Source organism: Oncorhynchus mykiss, chromosome 18 (genome assembly GCF_057628025.1).
Source record: "Oncorhynchus mykiss isolate SJ-2025 chromosome 18, ASM5762802v1, whole genome shotgun sequence".
Lineage (NCBI taxonomy): Eukaryota > Metazoa > Chordata > Actinopteri > Salmoniformes > Salmonidae > Oncorhynchus > Oncorhynchus mykiss.
Genome location: NC_143039.1, coordinates 23,145,541 through 23,161,821, shown reverse-complemented (window position 1 = coordinate 23,161,821; position 16,281 = coordinate 23,145,541). Strand labels below are relative to the sequence as shown.

Below are 16,281 nucleotides of genomic sequence, written 5' to 3'. Positions count from 1 at the left end.
TTGTTGCATATTGCAAATATATTTTTGTTCAGTATATATTTTATATAAAAGTACTATATTGGTGATATGAGAGGAAACTACTATTGCATAGTAGTAAGATGTTTATTTCTTAAGAACAGGGAGTAAATGGTAGCTGGTTTTCTTTTTGTCACCACCAATTGTAGTGTTCAGCTACAGTATTTTCCTTTGCAGTGACACAGATAGTACCTTTTCACCACGTGTCAACAGCATGCAACCTGATACACTACAGGCACATGTTCGGTTCCTTAGTGGTGAGGAAGAGAGGGAGAGCGAACAAACTTCATTGGGCAAGACACAGAACAAATACTTTCTACCACATTTCCTGTGTGAAATTGCAGATTACACACTTGAATGTAGCAGCACTGACAGTGCGCATCACATGTGCATAAAGGTAAGTCACCAACAATACATTTCATTAATCAGTTTAGATTTTACAAATCAATGTTCTTCCATGGAGATGTTAGTTGTAAGTGTTATGTTTAATTATTGGTCACAGTTTTATTTCCATAGTTGTTAAATCACTGACACTAGCTAGTTTTCCATCCCATGGGTGACAGATTTTTATGTGAATATTCGAAACTGCGCATAAAAACTATATGCGCAGTTTCCCACCATAGATGTTTCCATCAAATTGACTTGTTGCAGATAAAAGGCTGTGCGCTATGACGTGGTCCACATAAAAATACCATTTGCAGTTAAATTCCCATGAACCGAATAAAAAATACAAGAGAAATAGGGTTCCATCACATTTTTAACTCTACTGGTGGGTTTCTCACACACAAAAAATGGACTTATATAGCGAGTGTCTCCGCTCTGGTTGTCACATGCGCTTTATCCAACAGCAAGCAGTGCGCAGATAGCGGTGTTGTCTAGAGCGCATGTATAGCCTACTTGGTGAGATTATTATGGACAAAAAAGATCTACATTATTTTTATTTGTCAAACGGCAGAAAGGATCATGTTCAAAGCACTTAAAAAAAAAAATCGGTGCTGGGTTATGTTGATATTGTCTATATGCTGGCCTCAGCAAGTACCTTTAAAACTCTGGACACAGTGTATCATGGTGCTTTTACGATTTATTTCAAACGCTAGATCACCCTACGTCATCACGCACTGATTTATATCCGCCAAGAAGTCCCTTTGTTGGAAAAGCGCATATTTTCTGTATGTGGGTTTTAGAATACTAGTATGAAAATCTGTTGCCAGTTGGATGGAAACCTAGCTATTGAAAGCAGAGTGATGTTTCATCTCAATGACCGCATACATAGCCTGGGAGATTTTTAAAATAATTCATAAATTTCACAATGCTGTTTCACAGCGCTACATCGACTTGAATCAAATCAACTTTTTGTTGTTGTTGACATATGCACAGGGTGCAGCGTAAATGGTGCAAATTCTTATCAATAAGCTTCAGCAGAAAAAAAAGTGCTAAAAAGTAAACCACTACAGTACCAGTCAAAAGTTTAGACACACCTACTCATTCAAGTTTCCTTTTAATGTTTTGCTATTTTCTACATTGTAGAATAATAGTGAAGACATCAAAACTATGAAATAGCACATATGGAATCATTTAGTAACCAAAAAAAGTGTTTAAAATATAAAATACATTTTTATTTGTTTGACTGTTCAAAGTAGCCACCCTTTGCCTTGACAGCTTTGCACACTGTTGGCATTCTCTCTCTAAACACACATACGTGTTTAGCATATGTTATTGCAGGTGAAGTGAAACACTGCACCCTGTGCATATAACACAAAAAAATTTATTTAATTTGATTTAGATTATTTTACTTGAACTCTGAAGCATTTATTTGGGCTGCAATCTGAGGTGCAGTTAACGTCAATGAACTTGTCCTCTGCAGCAGAGGTAACTCTGGGTCTTCCTTTCCTGTGGCGGTTCTCATGAGAGCCAGTTTCATCATAGCGCTTGATCGTTTTTGCGACTGCTCTAAGACATTTTCTTCAAATGTTCCGCATTGGCTGACCTTCATGTCTTAAAGTAATGATGGACTGTCGTTTCTCTTTGCTTATTTGAGCTGTTCTTGCCATAATATGGACTTGGTCTTTTACCAAAACAGGGCTTTCTTCTGTATACCACAACTGATTGGCTCAAACGCATGAAGGAAAGAAATTCCACAAATTAACATTTAACAAGGCACACCAGTTAATTGAAATGTATTCCAGGTGACTACTTCATGATGCTGGTTTAGAGAATGCCAAGAGTGTGTAAAGCTGTCATCAAGGCAAAGGGTGGCTACTTTGAAGAATCTCAAATATAAAATATTTTGATTTGTTTCACACTTTTCTGGTTACTACATGATTCCATATCTGTTATTTCATATTTTTGATGTCTTCACTATTATTCTACATTGTAGAAAATAGTAAAAATGAAGAAAATCCCTTGAATGAGTAGGTGTGTCCAAACCTTTGACTGGTACTGTAGATATGGTCTCTCCAACCCTGTTCCTGGAGAGCTACCGTGTTGTAGGTTTTCACTCCAACAATGTTCCTGGAGAGCTACCGTGTTGTAGGTTTTCACTCCAACAATGTTCCTGGAGAGCTACCGTGTTGTAGGTTTTCACTCCAACAATGTTCCTGGAGAGCTACCGTCTTGTAGGTTTTCACTCCAACAATGTTCCTGGAGAGCTACCGTCTTGTAGGTTTTCAATCTAACCTCTAGCGCACCTGATTATAATTATTAGCTAATTGATTAACTAAATCAGTTTAGCTACAAATGGGGTTGGAGTGAAAACCTTTCGAGGGTTGTTCTCCAAGAACAGGGTTGGAGAGCCCCTGTACTCGATTAGTGTTTCCCAAACTTGTTCCTGGCCCCCTGGGTGCACATTTATTTTTTTGTCTAGCACTACACAGCTGATTCAAATAACCAATTAATCATCAAGCTTTGATTATTTGAATCAGCTGTGTAGTGCAAAAACTACAAGGCCCCCTGGACCGAGTTTTGGAAACTCTGTACTAGAGCAATAGGTCAATAGCATGTAGAATACATGTAAAATAGAAATAATATGTAAATAGGAAAAAGTAACTAACTTCACCTCAAGCTGTTTATGACAGGACAGTTCCTGTTCCAATTTGTATTTCCACATACACAGATGTGAAATAGGCATGATGGAAAGTCCCATGTGAGCATTACAATAACTTCACCCCTTAAGGGAACATCAGGGGCTTTCTCCAGTTGTAGTCACAGTGTGAATAGTGAAACTAGTGTAACGTTAGTATAGTGTGAGGGGAAAACATTGTTCGTCTTTCACATGGATGAATTAGCGTCACACTGTTTCTGTATTCGACATCACTACTCTCTTGTTGCCTAACCAATATATTTCACTTCCTCTAACATAGTGTGGTTTTGGTGTATTCAAATGAAATATATAACACTCTCTTTTCTTCCCTTATCATTCCCAGTGATGCTTGTACACCAACCGAAGTGACAGGACCGGTCACCCTGGTCAACTCCCCCTGTTGCTGTGGTCAAGTTACTGTTGTGGTCTGTCACAATGAACATCTCAGTAGAGGTGGCCAGAGGGGTCAACAATGCCACCCTGGAGATGCTGGTCAGTCCTGTGATGACCGTGGCTGTGCCTGTTATTTACCTGTCTGTGTTTGTGTGCAGTACCCCCTGCAACCTGCTGTCTCTGGTAGCGCTGCTGAACGTCCATTACAAACGCCACACTCCCACGTCTGTGTTTGCCATCAACCTGTCGCTGGCAGACCTGCTCTACAGCGCCTTCCTGCCCCTACAGGTGAGTCACTGACACTACAGGTAACACACATCGCATTCATAAGTGCCATGTACAAGGTTGTCTCTGACACTCTGGCCCCGGTTACAACTAATCTGCACTGTTATTGCTGTCACATGTTACTAAGTTTCTACAGAAACGTTTCCCTTCCAGTTGGACATAGCTAATATTTGATGACCACTAAGCCCGTCTCTCCCTCCCTCTCTCTCTCTCTCTCTCTCTCTCTCTCTCTCAGGTGTTGTACCACCTGTGGGGTAATGACTGGCCGTGGGGCGCTGCCCTCTGTGGCCTCACCACCACAGCCCTCAACTGCAACATGCATTGCTCCGTCCTCACTACCTGTGCCATCGCGCTTGAACGCTACTGCGGTGTCGTACGCCCACTACGCACCAAACACTGGCGCACCGCCCGGAGAGCCGCCATCGCCTGCGTCTTCATCTGGGCATTTGTTCTGATTACTCAGACGCCCTTGCTCCTCCGTGACCTCACCCTCCGGGTCGTCGAGCTAAACATCACGACCTGCTTCGATATACTTCCACGTAAACTGTTCATTCAAGAATCAGTAGCCTATCTCTACTTCCTAGTAGTTCTGCTGATGTTCTACGTGTTGCCTTTAGTCGTCCTGGTCAGCTGTTACGTTGCCGTGGCCAGAGGCCTGCACAGGTCGTTGCCGACGGCAGCTGAAGGCAGTGACGGTAAGAGGGAAGTGTTGTCAAGGCGACGGGCTCAGACCACAGTCGCCTTAGCAACCCTGTGCTTTGTGGTGTGTTACCTACCAACCATCACCCTTCATGGCCTGCACGTAGTCTTCCATGCCCAGGGCAAGAGCCTGTACAGATACTATAAACTAGCGCTGAGCATCAACAGCCTCAACTGCTGCTTTGACCCGTTTGTGTACTACTTTGCGTCGAGGGAGTTCCGTCTGGCTCTGAGGAGGCTGCTGGGGCGGTGTGTCCCACTGGGAGAGGGGGAGGAGCTTGGGACCTCTGAGCTGGTGTCCATGACTGGGGAGCCTAGGGAATTTAAGGGCCACTACTAGGCTGTAGTTGATCACTAGATAGTCATGCTGGAATGGACAAAGTGTGCAAATGACCCAAACTGTAAATACAAAAAAAATCTACTTTGTTATTTTATGCACAGACCCTGTGCGGTCTTCATTATAAAGCTGTTTATGCAATTGTTGTCAATGCAAATTTTTATAGTTATTCTGACTTCATTTCCTTTGACATTTATTATTAAATAAATCTTAGACATGCATCATCTTGGTATCAAGTGAGTTTATTACTTAGGCATTGATAAGTGCACAAAAAGGCAGACTAATCACACTACTGTAATATACTGACGTAATCAACACAAGAAATGCCCGTTTCAAAAGCCTGAATGCCAGTTAATGTTAAATGAATACGGACAGTAGAAATACACTACATTACAATGAAATAAATACAAGGAAATACATTCAGTGTAGGCCACTTTGAAAAGGATGGGCCAGTGGGGTCTGTTTTGTCTCTGAGAAATATTATTACATACTATACTTTATACAATTCTCCAACGGTTGAAACATCTTGTTTTTCATAACCATCATCAGTGGCGACAACAACAACAACAACATGATCAGCATTCAATCATTTTAAGCTTCATAAATCATCGCCGCATTCGTCAGGTGTATAACTTGCGCTGCTACATTTAGAAGGTACAAGTTGCTACGTCGTCAAGCTTTTTACACCCCGGATCACATTTGAACCTATTCATCGCACCAAAGCTAACATACAATAATGTAACAAACCTCCGAAGTAAAGCACATACACTAAAGCTTGGGTTTATGAATAGCGACGATGGCTCAAAAAAACATCTTTCTTCACTCTGAGAAGCATTCTCATTCTCTCAGAACATTTTTTGTCGCAGTTGCTGAGAAAGGATAGGACGATGTATGCATACATACATAAAAATACACGATCACACATACTAGATCATATGCATGAGTATGTACATATCAAATAAAGCTATTCATGTACATTATTTATCCTCATACACACTGAAGGACTGGCGTGTGTGATGTCACACCACGAGGAAGACTAAATATGGGCAAAATATGAATGTCGTTTCAAATTTAGCAGCAGGACGACTGATATCGCTGGTCAGATCATTTTCAGGAGGAGATTGTGTGCTTCACCAAATGTATCAGTCCATCACAGCAATATGGTTTGTGTTCATTTGAAATACCACCTCACTTTTTACAAAAAAAAAAAAAAAAATTGTTGTTGAGTGCTTTCCTTTATTTGAGTGTTTTATGTTTCTCTTATTACGTTCTCATTGCAGTGGGTTCTAACCAATCAAATTATATTATGTGTATCGTTCCCAGTTGTGCTCCAAAGCATCACAAACAGTCAAATGAAAGTGTTCTGTGCTTTTTAGACTGAACAATAAAAGCTTAAACTGACCACCTCCCCATACTCCATCTGTATGTAAGGACAGCGATGTGTTGTGTAAGATCTGCTCGTGGGACAGGAATCATTGAACATCAACAGTAACTATTTGAAGAAGAATATGTTAAAGTAACACATGACTGGATTAGTATCCCTCAGACTTAATGTCCCTAAGAAGAGACATCATTTCCATTGTCTTCACACTACACGTCAAATACACATACTTTCCTCTTTTCATACACAACATTTTACTTTATACCTTTCATGCATTCTCAAAGAAATAATGGTATTTCCCCCTTAATAGGTGTAAAGATGACCTCTAAAAGGGACAGCTGTGAATCAGTGTCTAGTTTATAAACAGAGCGATAGACAGATGGCTGGGTACAGCCAGTCTTAAACACTGTGAGCAGAGCAGGCAATGGTGTTAATATCGATTTCCTTTAAAGGCAGGCAATCACGGTGGATAAGTGTCAGTGTTCTGTACAGGAGGACTGTATCCCTGTCCGTCTCTGCTGGCAGATCCCAATACAGCCCTCTATCCTCTCTAATTACCCTTCATTATCTCTCTATACAGTATCTCTAACTCCTCATCGCAGGCAGTGTAAAGAACGCATCTTCTTTGACGCAGATGCCAGGAATGAGATGATCTGAAGCCATACTACTGCCGTGTCCACTGGCATCTATCTAACTATTCCTTTTAGAAGTTGACCCCTATAGGGGTCAACATACGACTCCTATAGGAAAACTATAAACAATAAACTCAATCCCTTCTTGACAGATTCAACATTTCTGTAACCATCACAGCCAATTCAGGAAAAAGCACTGACCATGCAACTGGACATGAAACATGCCCATTAACTACTGAATGCCAATAATGTCAATACACTTCCAGAATTGACTGGTAATGAAACAAGTCCCATCCCAGTCCATCTCTGGTGAGCAGTGCCTTAGCTCCGTTTGACCAGAGGCCTCTCTTCTCTGACATGGTGCCTGGCGCTTCTCTTCTCGGCCCTCCCCTTCTCCCTCACCTTCCTCAGCCTGCGTGGGGGTGGTGTCCCCCTCGACTCACTGTCCTCCTGTGCACTGGACGTGTCCATTCCGTCCCGCTCCTCCGGGATATTGGGAATGGCCCCGCTGCTCCCGTCCAGAATGTTCCTCAGGTAGGGGTCTTCAGGGGTGCAGGTGGCGGTGGTGCCGCTCTCACTGCTGCTCAGGTCCTGCTCCTCGCTGTAGCGCCCTCTGCTGTGGTGGTGGAACGAGCCCCGCATGGAAGGCCTCTCTCGCTCCGCCTCCCTCACACTCTGCTGGGGCTCATTCATGTCCACGCCAGAGTCCAGGCTGGTGTCGTTGCTGCTGGGGGGCCGTGGGTGGCGTCCCTGGAGCTCTATGATGGAGTGGCGGACCGAAGCGGCTGGTTTCCCATCCAGGGAGACGAACCAGGCCCTGGGGTGAGGCGACAAGGCCTTGCCTCGGGTCAGCTCCAGGAGTGTACGCTCTGATATCCCCTGGAGTTCACTGGGGCCCCCCATCCCACTGCTGAAGGCCCTCATTCCAGCCGCCTCGTTCAGAGTACCGGGGACGGAAACGGAGGACTCCGGGAGACTGCTGTAACGGCCCCACGCCCCAGTATTAGAGGCTGGGCCTTGGGGAGTGGTCTCCTTGGCCTGTGGCTGGTCCTGGCCGCCCTGCTGGGGGTTGGCTCCCTGGGCATGGTGGGGGTTCTTAGGGAGGGTCTGGGTGTAGCTGTCATGACCGCCCTGCTCAGAGTGGGAGTGGGTGTCATAGGCTCCTCCGTTACGGGGGAAGGTGGCCGACTTGCAGCCTGATCCTTGCTGCTCCCCACCCTGGCAGCTGAAGCGCTCCGGGGCCTGGAGGTTGGCTACAGGCTGGTTGTAAAGGTGGAGCAGCTGAGTACCTCCACCCAGGTGGGCTCTGTTCCGCTCCTCTCTGGACCTCTCCCTCAGCCTGGCCACCTCCTCACTGTTGATGTAGTGGTGTGATGCCTGGGGTCCCTTGGCCCCGCTCCCCACATTTTCATACAGGAGGGCGGACCCACGCCCGGGGTCTTCCACATAGATGTTGTAGTTGGCTTTGTTGTGCCTGGGGGTGGAGGGGTCACACTGGACGCTGCGCGAGGCCAGGCTGTGGGCTCTGTCACCGGGGTGGAAGGACATCATGGCATGGCCCTCCTCCATGTGGGTGGAGGTGGTCTGGTCCTTCTTCAGAGCGGACCGCTTCGAGAACCGTGCTCTCCTCCTCGGCCCACGAGAGGAACCTGAACCTCTGCAGATGACAGTCAACACAGCAGGTTGATTGAGAAGCAGAGAAGGTAGTCAATACCCAGTGGGTCTTTTGGGGGATCTTTGTTATGTGTACGTTTAACTTCATATAATCAGCATTTGTGTCAACAATTAGTAGAACAATCCTGGCCATTCAAATGTTTTAAATTGTATAACTTACTGGAAACATTTTGTACAACCCCCTTCGCCCCACACACCCCCATCTGTGATATTTCCAGCTGCAGTTGACACACAATCAGTAACGTTAGTTAATTAGGTTGGTCTCTTACCCACATTGACACAGCAGCACAGCCAGAAACCCTAAGACTATAACCAGAGTCCCACCCAGTATTCCTACGAGCAGGTAGGTGTGGTAGGAGAGGAATTCCATTGAGCTGGCATGGCCCATATAACCTAGACAGGTACAGACAGAGATGAGTTGACTATACAGTGCCTTGCGAAAGTATTCGGCCCCCTTGAACTTTGCAACCTTTTGCCACATTTCAGGCTTCAAACATAAAGATATAAAACTGTATTTTTTTGTGAAGAATCAACAACAAGTGGGACACAATCATGATGTGGAACGACATTTATTGGATATTTCAAACTTTTTTAACAAATCAAAAACTGAAAAATTGGGCGTGCAAAATTATTCAGCCCCTTTACTTTCAGTGCAGCAAACTCTCTCCAGAAGTTCAGTGAGGATCTCTGAATGATCCAATGTTGACCTAAATGACTAATGATGATAAATACAATCCACCTGTGTGTAATCAAGTCTCCATAGAAATGCACCTGCACTGTGATAGTCTCAGAGGTCCGTCAAAAGCGCAGAGAGCATCATGAAGAACAAGGAACACACCAGGCAGGTCCGAGATACTGTTGTGAAGAAGTTTAAAGCCGGATTTGGATACAAAAATATTTCCCAAGCTTTAAACATCCCAAGGAGCACTGTGCAAGCAATAATATTGAAATGGAAGGAGTATCAGACCACTGCAAATCTACCAAGACCTGGCCGTCCCTCTAAACTTTCAGCTCATACAAGGAGAAGACTGATCAGAGATGCAGCCAAGAGGCCCATGATCACTCTGGATGAACTGCAGAGATCTACAGCTGAGGTGGGAGACTGTCCATAGGACAACAATCAGTCGTATATTGCACAAATCTGGCCTTTATGGAAGAGTGGCAAGAAGAAACCCATTTCTTAAAGATATCCATAAAAAGTGTTGTTTAAAGTTTGCCACAAGCCACCTGGGAGACACACCAAACATGTGGAAGAAGGTGCTCTGGTCAGATGAAACCAAAATTGAACTTTTTGGCAACAATGCAAAACGTTATGTTTGGCGTAAAAGCAACACAGCTCATCACCCGGAACACACCATCCCCACTGTCAAACATGGTGGTGGCAGCATCATGGTTTGGGCCTGCTTTTCTTCAGCAGGGACAGGGAAGATGGTTAAAATTGATGGGAAGATGGATGGAGCCAAATACAGGACCATTCTGGAAGAAAACCTGATGGAGTCTGCAAAAGACCTGAGACTGGGACGGAGATTTGTCTTCCAACAAGACAATGATCCAAAACATAAAGCAAAATCTACAATGGAATGGTTCAAAAATAAACATATCCAGGTGTTAGAATGGCCAAGTCAAAGTCCAGACCTGAATCCAATCGAGAATCTGTGGAAAGAACTGAAAACTGCTGTTCACAAATGCTCTCCATCCAACATCACTGAGCTCGAGCTGTTTTGCAAGGAGGAATGGGAAAAAATGTCAGTCTCTCGATGTGCAAAACTGATAGAGACATACCCCAAGCGACTTACAGCTGTAATCGCAGCAAAAGGTGGCGCTACAAAGTATTAACTTAAGGGGGCTGAATAATTTTGCACGCCCAATTTTTCAGTTTTTGATTTAAAAAAGTTTGAAATATCCAATAAATGTCATTCCACTTCATGATTGTGTCCCACTTGTTGTTGATTCTTCACAAAAAAATACAGTTTTATATCTTTATGTTTGAAGCCTGAAATGTGGCAAAAGGTCACAAAGTTCAAGGGGGCCGCATACTTTCGCAAGGCACTGTATTATGTTGATTGTGGTCAATATGTTCTCCAGGATAGTAAACCATGTTTGAAGACAATACTGAGAGTGAGACTCCATCATTTAGTTCATTCGTAAGATTCAATTCATGAAAATGTTCATTTTGGACCGTTACAATAGTTATACCGTTGGAGGAGGGTAGGGGTGCAGCGATCCAGTAACCCAGGTGAGAAGCAATGTAGGTCCAGACCAGATGATCTCCAACCAACTTCACTATCCCCAGACCCTGGTTCTCCCAAGCACCTGGAGGACGAAACGTTGTGAGGAAAATGAATTAAGTAAAACTTGGAAGACACAGGCAGATACTTCCAGTTCCACAAAGTAAGTGAACACAGGAAGTATTTTGTAAACAAAGCCTTTGAACAAGTTACTAAGGTAGTTCCAGTCCTAGTCCTTCTGTTGCTCTAATAGCTATATTCGCAAAGAACAGGAAGGCCTGGACACTGTTTATGCTCCCAATTCTCACCTCTTTATTGACAACGTTTTGATCCAAACCGGATCTTCATCTTCGTTTTGACCAGACGAAGAGCCGGTTTGGATCGAAACATTGTCAATAAAGAGGTGAATTGGGAGCATAAACAGTGTGCAGGCTTTCCTGTTCTTTACAAGTATTCTTTATTAACCCAGCGCCTGCTGTATGTTTTTAAGGACGTGCGTATGACCACAAACTTCTCTAGTAGCTATATTCCCCACCTGTCTTGGTGTTGAAGTCCCAGGCAGGGAGGGTGTCCGAGGGCCTCAGGTTGGTGGTGTGTGCCAGGGGCAGGGAGATCTGGATGGGGCCTTTCACCTGGACCTCCTGACCACCAGAGTACAGCAGAGTGCTGACCGCTGCCATCGCCCGCAACTCAACACTCCTGAACACTGAACACACATACAACAGTGGAGGCTGCTGAGGGGAGGACGGCTCATAATAATGGCTGGAAGGGAGCAAATGGAATGGCATCAAACACATGGAAACCATGGAAACCATGTGTTTGATGTATTTGATACCATTCCACTAATTCTGCTCCAGCCATTACCACCAGCCCGTCCTCCCCAATTAAGTTGCCACCAACCTCCTGTGACATACAAACACACGGGAGAGAATTACAACATGTCCAACGTTTAAAAATATGCAGGCTCTACAAACACTACATCATTAAAGAGGAATAGTTTTCAGCAGAAGTATTCCTCAATCTTGGAAGTGTTCAACGCTTACTTCCATTTATCAATACCACCTCACATTACCATTAGTTGGTGCACTGCACTCCATGTATTCGATTTGCTGAGCCCACCTGACTTGTTGTGAATGATGCCTGGGGTGCAGTTGACACAGTCCTTGCCTAGGTGGCGCTGTGGCACGGTCAGGTAGGCCATCACTGTGGAGGTGTTACTGCCGTCAGAGAGCATCAGGTGACTCTTGGGGAACTGAACGCTGGGCTGGTAGGAGATGTCTGTGGAAATAATAAGAAAAAGATCAGATGGAGTTCATTCCCTCTACCAAAGCACTTCTGCCACAGTAGACTAAAATGGTTCAAAGAGTAAGATGTTGCATCACATTTAGGGTTATGTTGAAGTGACAGTTTCCAGATGTGTGCACATACCAGGTAACTTCCCAGTGATGAGCACGGAGTCGTCAAACAGCCAGATGTTGCCTTGGTTTTGAGGGAGCAGCGATAAGGTCACTGAGGAGAATACTGTATACACATGAGGTCAGGTCAGGTGACATTCCAGTCAGGAAATCACTAGACACTATTGAGATGTACCTTCAAAAGGGTCCCTTTGTAGTGTCATGTTCCTGTACTTCTACAAAGACACCAGTAGATGGCGACATTGAAAAGGGCTTTTTATGGTCCTGCGTGTAAGACTAGAGAGAAGGGAAGTGGCTTTTGATGACGCAGAGCATAGCTTGTACCACCAGTCATCTCTATCTCAGTTCTTTCTTTGCCCCTCTCTCTTTATCTTTCTCTGTTCTCTCTCTCTCTTTATCTTTCTCTGTTCTCTCTCTTTCTTTCTCTCCTTTGCTCTGCCTTATTCAAGAGAGAGAGAGAGACAGAGAGAGAGAGAGTGTGAGAGAGAGAGAGAGAGATAGAGACAGAGAGAGACAGAGAGACAGAGAGAGACAGCATCCCTAAGAGCAGCAGTCTCCTCTTACTAAATACAGCATGTCTAAATGGTGGTCAGAGTCCCCTTAACATCTTATTCAATACAGCTGCAATTAGCTGACACTAGATATGACATGGCATTATGGTGTTACATTTCAGCACAAAACGCTTGCCTCAGACTCGCTGGCTACACGTTCTATACATAGTGAGTGCATCCTGCTTCTGACAGTAAGAAATCAATACAATTAATGCAGTGTACGGCATTAAATTGTGCTTTGCTCCAACGCAAAAACAAAAACAAACACTGATACTAATGTGCTATGTGACACAGTAGGCGAACACCTTATTTTGCTAATTGTGTCAAATCAATGCTTTAAAGGGAAAGGAAACAAACAGCTATATCATTTAGTAGTTTGGGTGAACTATCCCAGTTTAAACTCTAGAATTTAGCCACACGCGACACCTATAGGTCAGCTGGTTGGGTGCTTCTCAGGGACTCCTCCAGGTGGGGCCAGACTGTCACAGTGCTACTCACTAGGTCTCTTGGTGGTCCTCCAGGGCAACGGGGTGAGGACGTATCCCTCCATGCTAGCTACAATGGTGAGGCTGAGTCCCAGGCTGTAGGGGACCCTGAGCAGCACCTCTCCCTTCTCCCCAGTCAGGGCCTGGCTACTCAGGGTGTGGTTGACAAACACCCCCACCTGGGCCCCGCCCAGGCGCCGCCGGGTCACCTGATCCTTCACCAGGACCCTCAAGGCAAAGGGCGGCTCTGGGGAGACACAGGAAACAGGAAGTGAAACACAGGAAGTGAGGCAGTTTGTGTATTGCAATGACAAAGTAATATTAAACCTTTGTTTGTATGGCTGATTTTCTACACTAGAATTGCAGAACACTAATGTATGTTCATAGAATGTACCAGTGCAGAACACAGCCTTTGTGGTGGAACAAATCATTTACAAAGCCACATACAAAGAGACAAGACTACACTAAAAGACCAAGGAGGTGCATTTAAAGGTGTTTTCGAAGGTTTATCTGAAGGTGTATGCCGGTGTGTGGCTTTGTGAATGCAGGGATCCCATTTAAACAGTCTCTCCTCAGATTCAGTGGCAGCTCTATGAATGATCTCAGGAACCTTAACTGCACATGAACATGTGATGAGAGCTGAATCTGTGAGAGGTAATGAAAAATGGATCAAAGTGCTGTAGCATCTGTGAGAGGCCTTGTGCGGTGTCAGACGACGTTCCCTGCCCTACAACACACACACACACACACACACACACTATAGGCCAGGCCCTATTTAGCATACAAGGCTGCCCGGACAAAACTGCTTCACAACAGCAACAATGAGGAAATGTAGCCTATTTATAGACTACAATCTGTTTACTAATCTAATCTGATCATAGTTACTTGTGATAATAACTCTAACTAATATGATGAGGCTTAGTCAATTAAATAAAAGACTTCTGAAACAAGGCAATGGTGAAAAAGATATGGTGCGAGTGTGCTGTACTAAAGGATTAAAACCCTGATCATTACAGGCACAGTTTCACACTGGCCATACTGATAATCCCCTAATCTCGAAAACCTTCAAATGAAATCATAACACTAAATCCGATTAGGTGCCAGGGGAATCTGAGGGGACAGACTATTAGATTGCAGTGTAAAATACTTTATATTGAATGCGTAGGATACTCTACAATACGTGAAGACAACGTTGGTAAAACCGGTGAGCATAGGTTTACTGATAACGGTTCAATCATTGTGTACATTGTTTTAAAACATCATTGTATTCCTGCGAGTCATTTGTATGTATTATTGTTGTAGCCTATGTTTAGTGAGATAAATACACAAAATATCATATAGGTTAATATCATCATCCTATATCGTCCTATATGATATTATCAATGAGAAATTATTATCAGTTCCGTTATCATGCCCAATGTTTTATTCTCTCCACACTGAACATTTTCTCCCCACCATTTTAACATGCTGGACAGGCCCTCAAACCCGCAGCCCAACCCAAATATACCGCAAACATGTCCTGTACCTGGTGTTAGGACAGACGGAGTCTGAAAAAGAGCCGTCTGGCCGGTGATGGCTCCGTCTGGGACAGTGGCGATAGCATTGTCCTCCGCAGTCTGCAGCGTGATTAGGCCGCCGAGGACACCACCCTCAGGCGCCGCCCTCACGACACCATCCCCGCAGGAGATCACCACCAGCGAGAAAAGCAGGTACAGGCGGTCCGCAGGCATGGCGAGAGGGAGCCGCGAACCAAAGACATAACTGCGCGAAATGAGACAGAGAAGGAGGAATGGAGGCCTAGTCTCGCCGCTTTCTTTGTCATGGAAACCTCATGGTGGAACGGAGGCAGGTAACCTAAGTATGCACAGAAAGCAGGCAGGCTGGTGTTGTTGACGCGCTGGTGCTGATGCTGTGTTTTCGGGGCGTACAACAACAGAGACGGGAGATGGTGCTGTTACATCATAGATACAACTCTACAATGCCCTCTGTCGGAAATGTATTTTTGTACATAAACAAAAAGATGGTAGCCTACACGTTATAAATTGATGCCAATTAAAGCCACACTCTGTCAGATGCGCACAATCAAATTGTGCCCAACGAGCGGAACAATTTAAATAGAGCAAATACATCACATGACATTTTCACATGCAAATAGCAGAATATTTATATGTAATGTCTCTATTGCTCAGGGAATGATTTTCCATGACTGCAACATTACCTTAAAACAATATTATTTGAAGATATAGCCTAACCTACATTGTATACAAATACATTTTATGAGGAAAAACATATCCCTAAACATTGGAGTAGGGGCTCCCGAGTGGCGCAGCGGTCTAAGGCAGCATTGGATCTCAGGGCTTGAGGCGTCACTACAAACACCCTGGTTCAATTCCAGGCTGCATCACTACCGGCCCTGATTGGGAGTCCCGTAGAGCTGCGCACAATTGGCCTAGTGTTGTCAGGGTTTGGCCGGTGTAGGCCATCATTGTAAATAAGCAGTTGTTCTTAACTGACTTGCCTAGTTAAATAGCCCAGGTCATTTTCTGATGCCTTTTCTCAGAACTGAGTCTAAGAAAAAAATGTGTTCATATCTGTGTGGGAAATCGAAAGGGGCCATTAATATTTTATTTGAAGCACCACAATTCTAGAAAGATAACCTGTATTTTTACCTGTCTTGGTTTAGCCTGGTAACAGTTGAAGAATTGACCACTAAGTGGCGACATTGTATCGTTTCCCAACACTGTGGCAAGCAAGATGGTTGAACTTGAGTTCCATATCTATCTTCACAAGAGAGCAGGGTCAAGCTCAACGAGAAAAAGCCGCATCAGAATCTTTTCTTTTTCAATAATGGATATTTCTATTGGTAGTCTATATGGCTGTGGAATCTTTGAACGGAAGACATAAGCTCTGTGCAACTAGTAGCCCTAGAAAAAGTGATACCATCTCAATCAGTGTCAGAACTATGGCCAATTTCACCCTCTCCTCATATATGGAACAGGTTAAGATTTAAAGAAGTCTATTCTAATATTCTGTGTGTTGTTTTGTTATTGTTGTCATTTAGCAGACCATCTTATCCAGAGCGAATTACAGGAGCAATTAGGTTTAAG

General features: G+C 44.2%; 2 protein-coding genes across 2 annotated transcripts; one reads left to right on the top strand and one right to left on the bottom strand.

Moving 5' to 3' along the window:
• The first annotated feature begins 111 nt into the window (after positions 1-111).
• LOC110495447 (S-geranylgeranyl-glutathione receptor P2RY8) lies at positions 112-5,030 on the top strand. Its single transcript, XM_021570713.3, has 3 exons — positions 112-412; positions 3,438-3,775; positions 4,008-5,030. Exons 2-3 carry the CDS (start codon positions 3,530-3,532, stop codon positions 4,809-4,811), a joined length of 1,050 nt encoding a protein of 349 aa, XP_021426388.2. The 5' UTR covers positions 112-412; positions 3,438-3,529; the 3' UTR covers positions 4,812-5,030.
• A 4-nt stretch (positions 5,031-5,034) lies between these two features.
• Positions 5,035-15,201, bottom strand: LOC110495441 (protein FAM171B). The gene is made up of 8 exons (XM_090207868.1): positions 14,700-15,201; positions 13,188-13,421; positions 12,152-12,244; positions 11,843-12,001; positions 11,259-11,429; positions 10,692-10,808; positions 8,765-8,888; positions 5,035-8,478 (listed from the first exon to the last, which is right to left on the bottom strand). The coding sequence occupies exons 1-8, from the start codon at positions 14,902-14,904 to the stop codon at positions 7,143-7,145; spliced, it is 2,439 nt and encodes an 812-aa protein (XP_090063994.1). The 5' UTR covers positions 14,905-15,201; the 3' UTR covers positions 5,035-7,142.
• Positions 15,202-16,281: the final 1,080 nt, after the last annotated feature.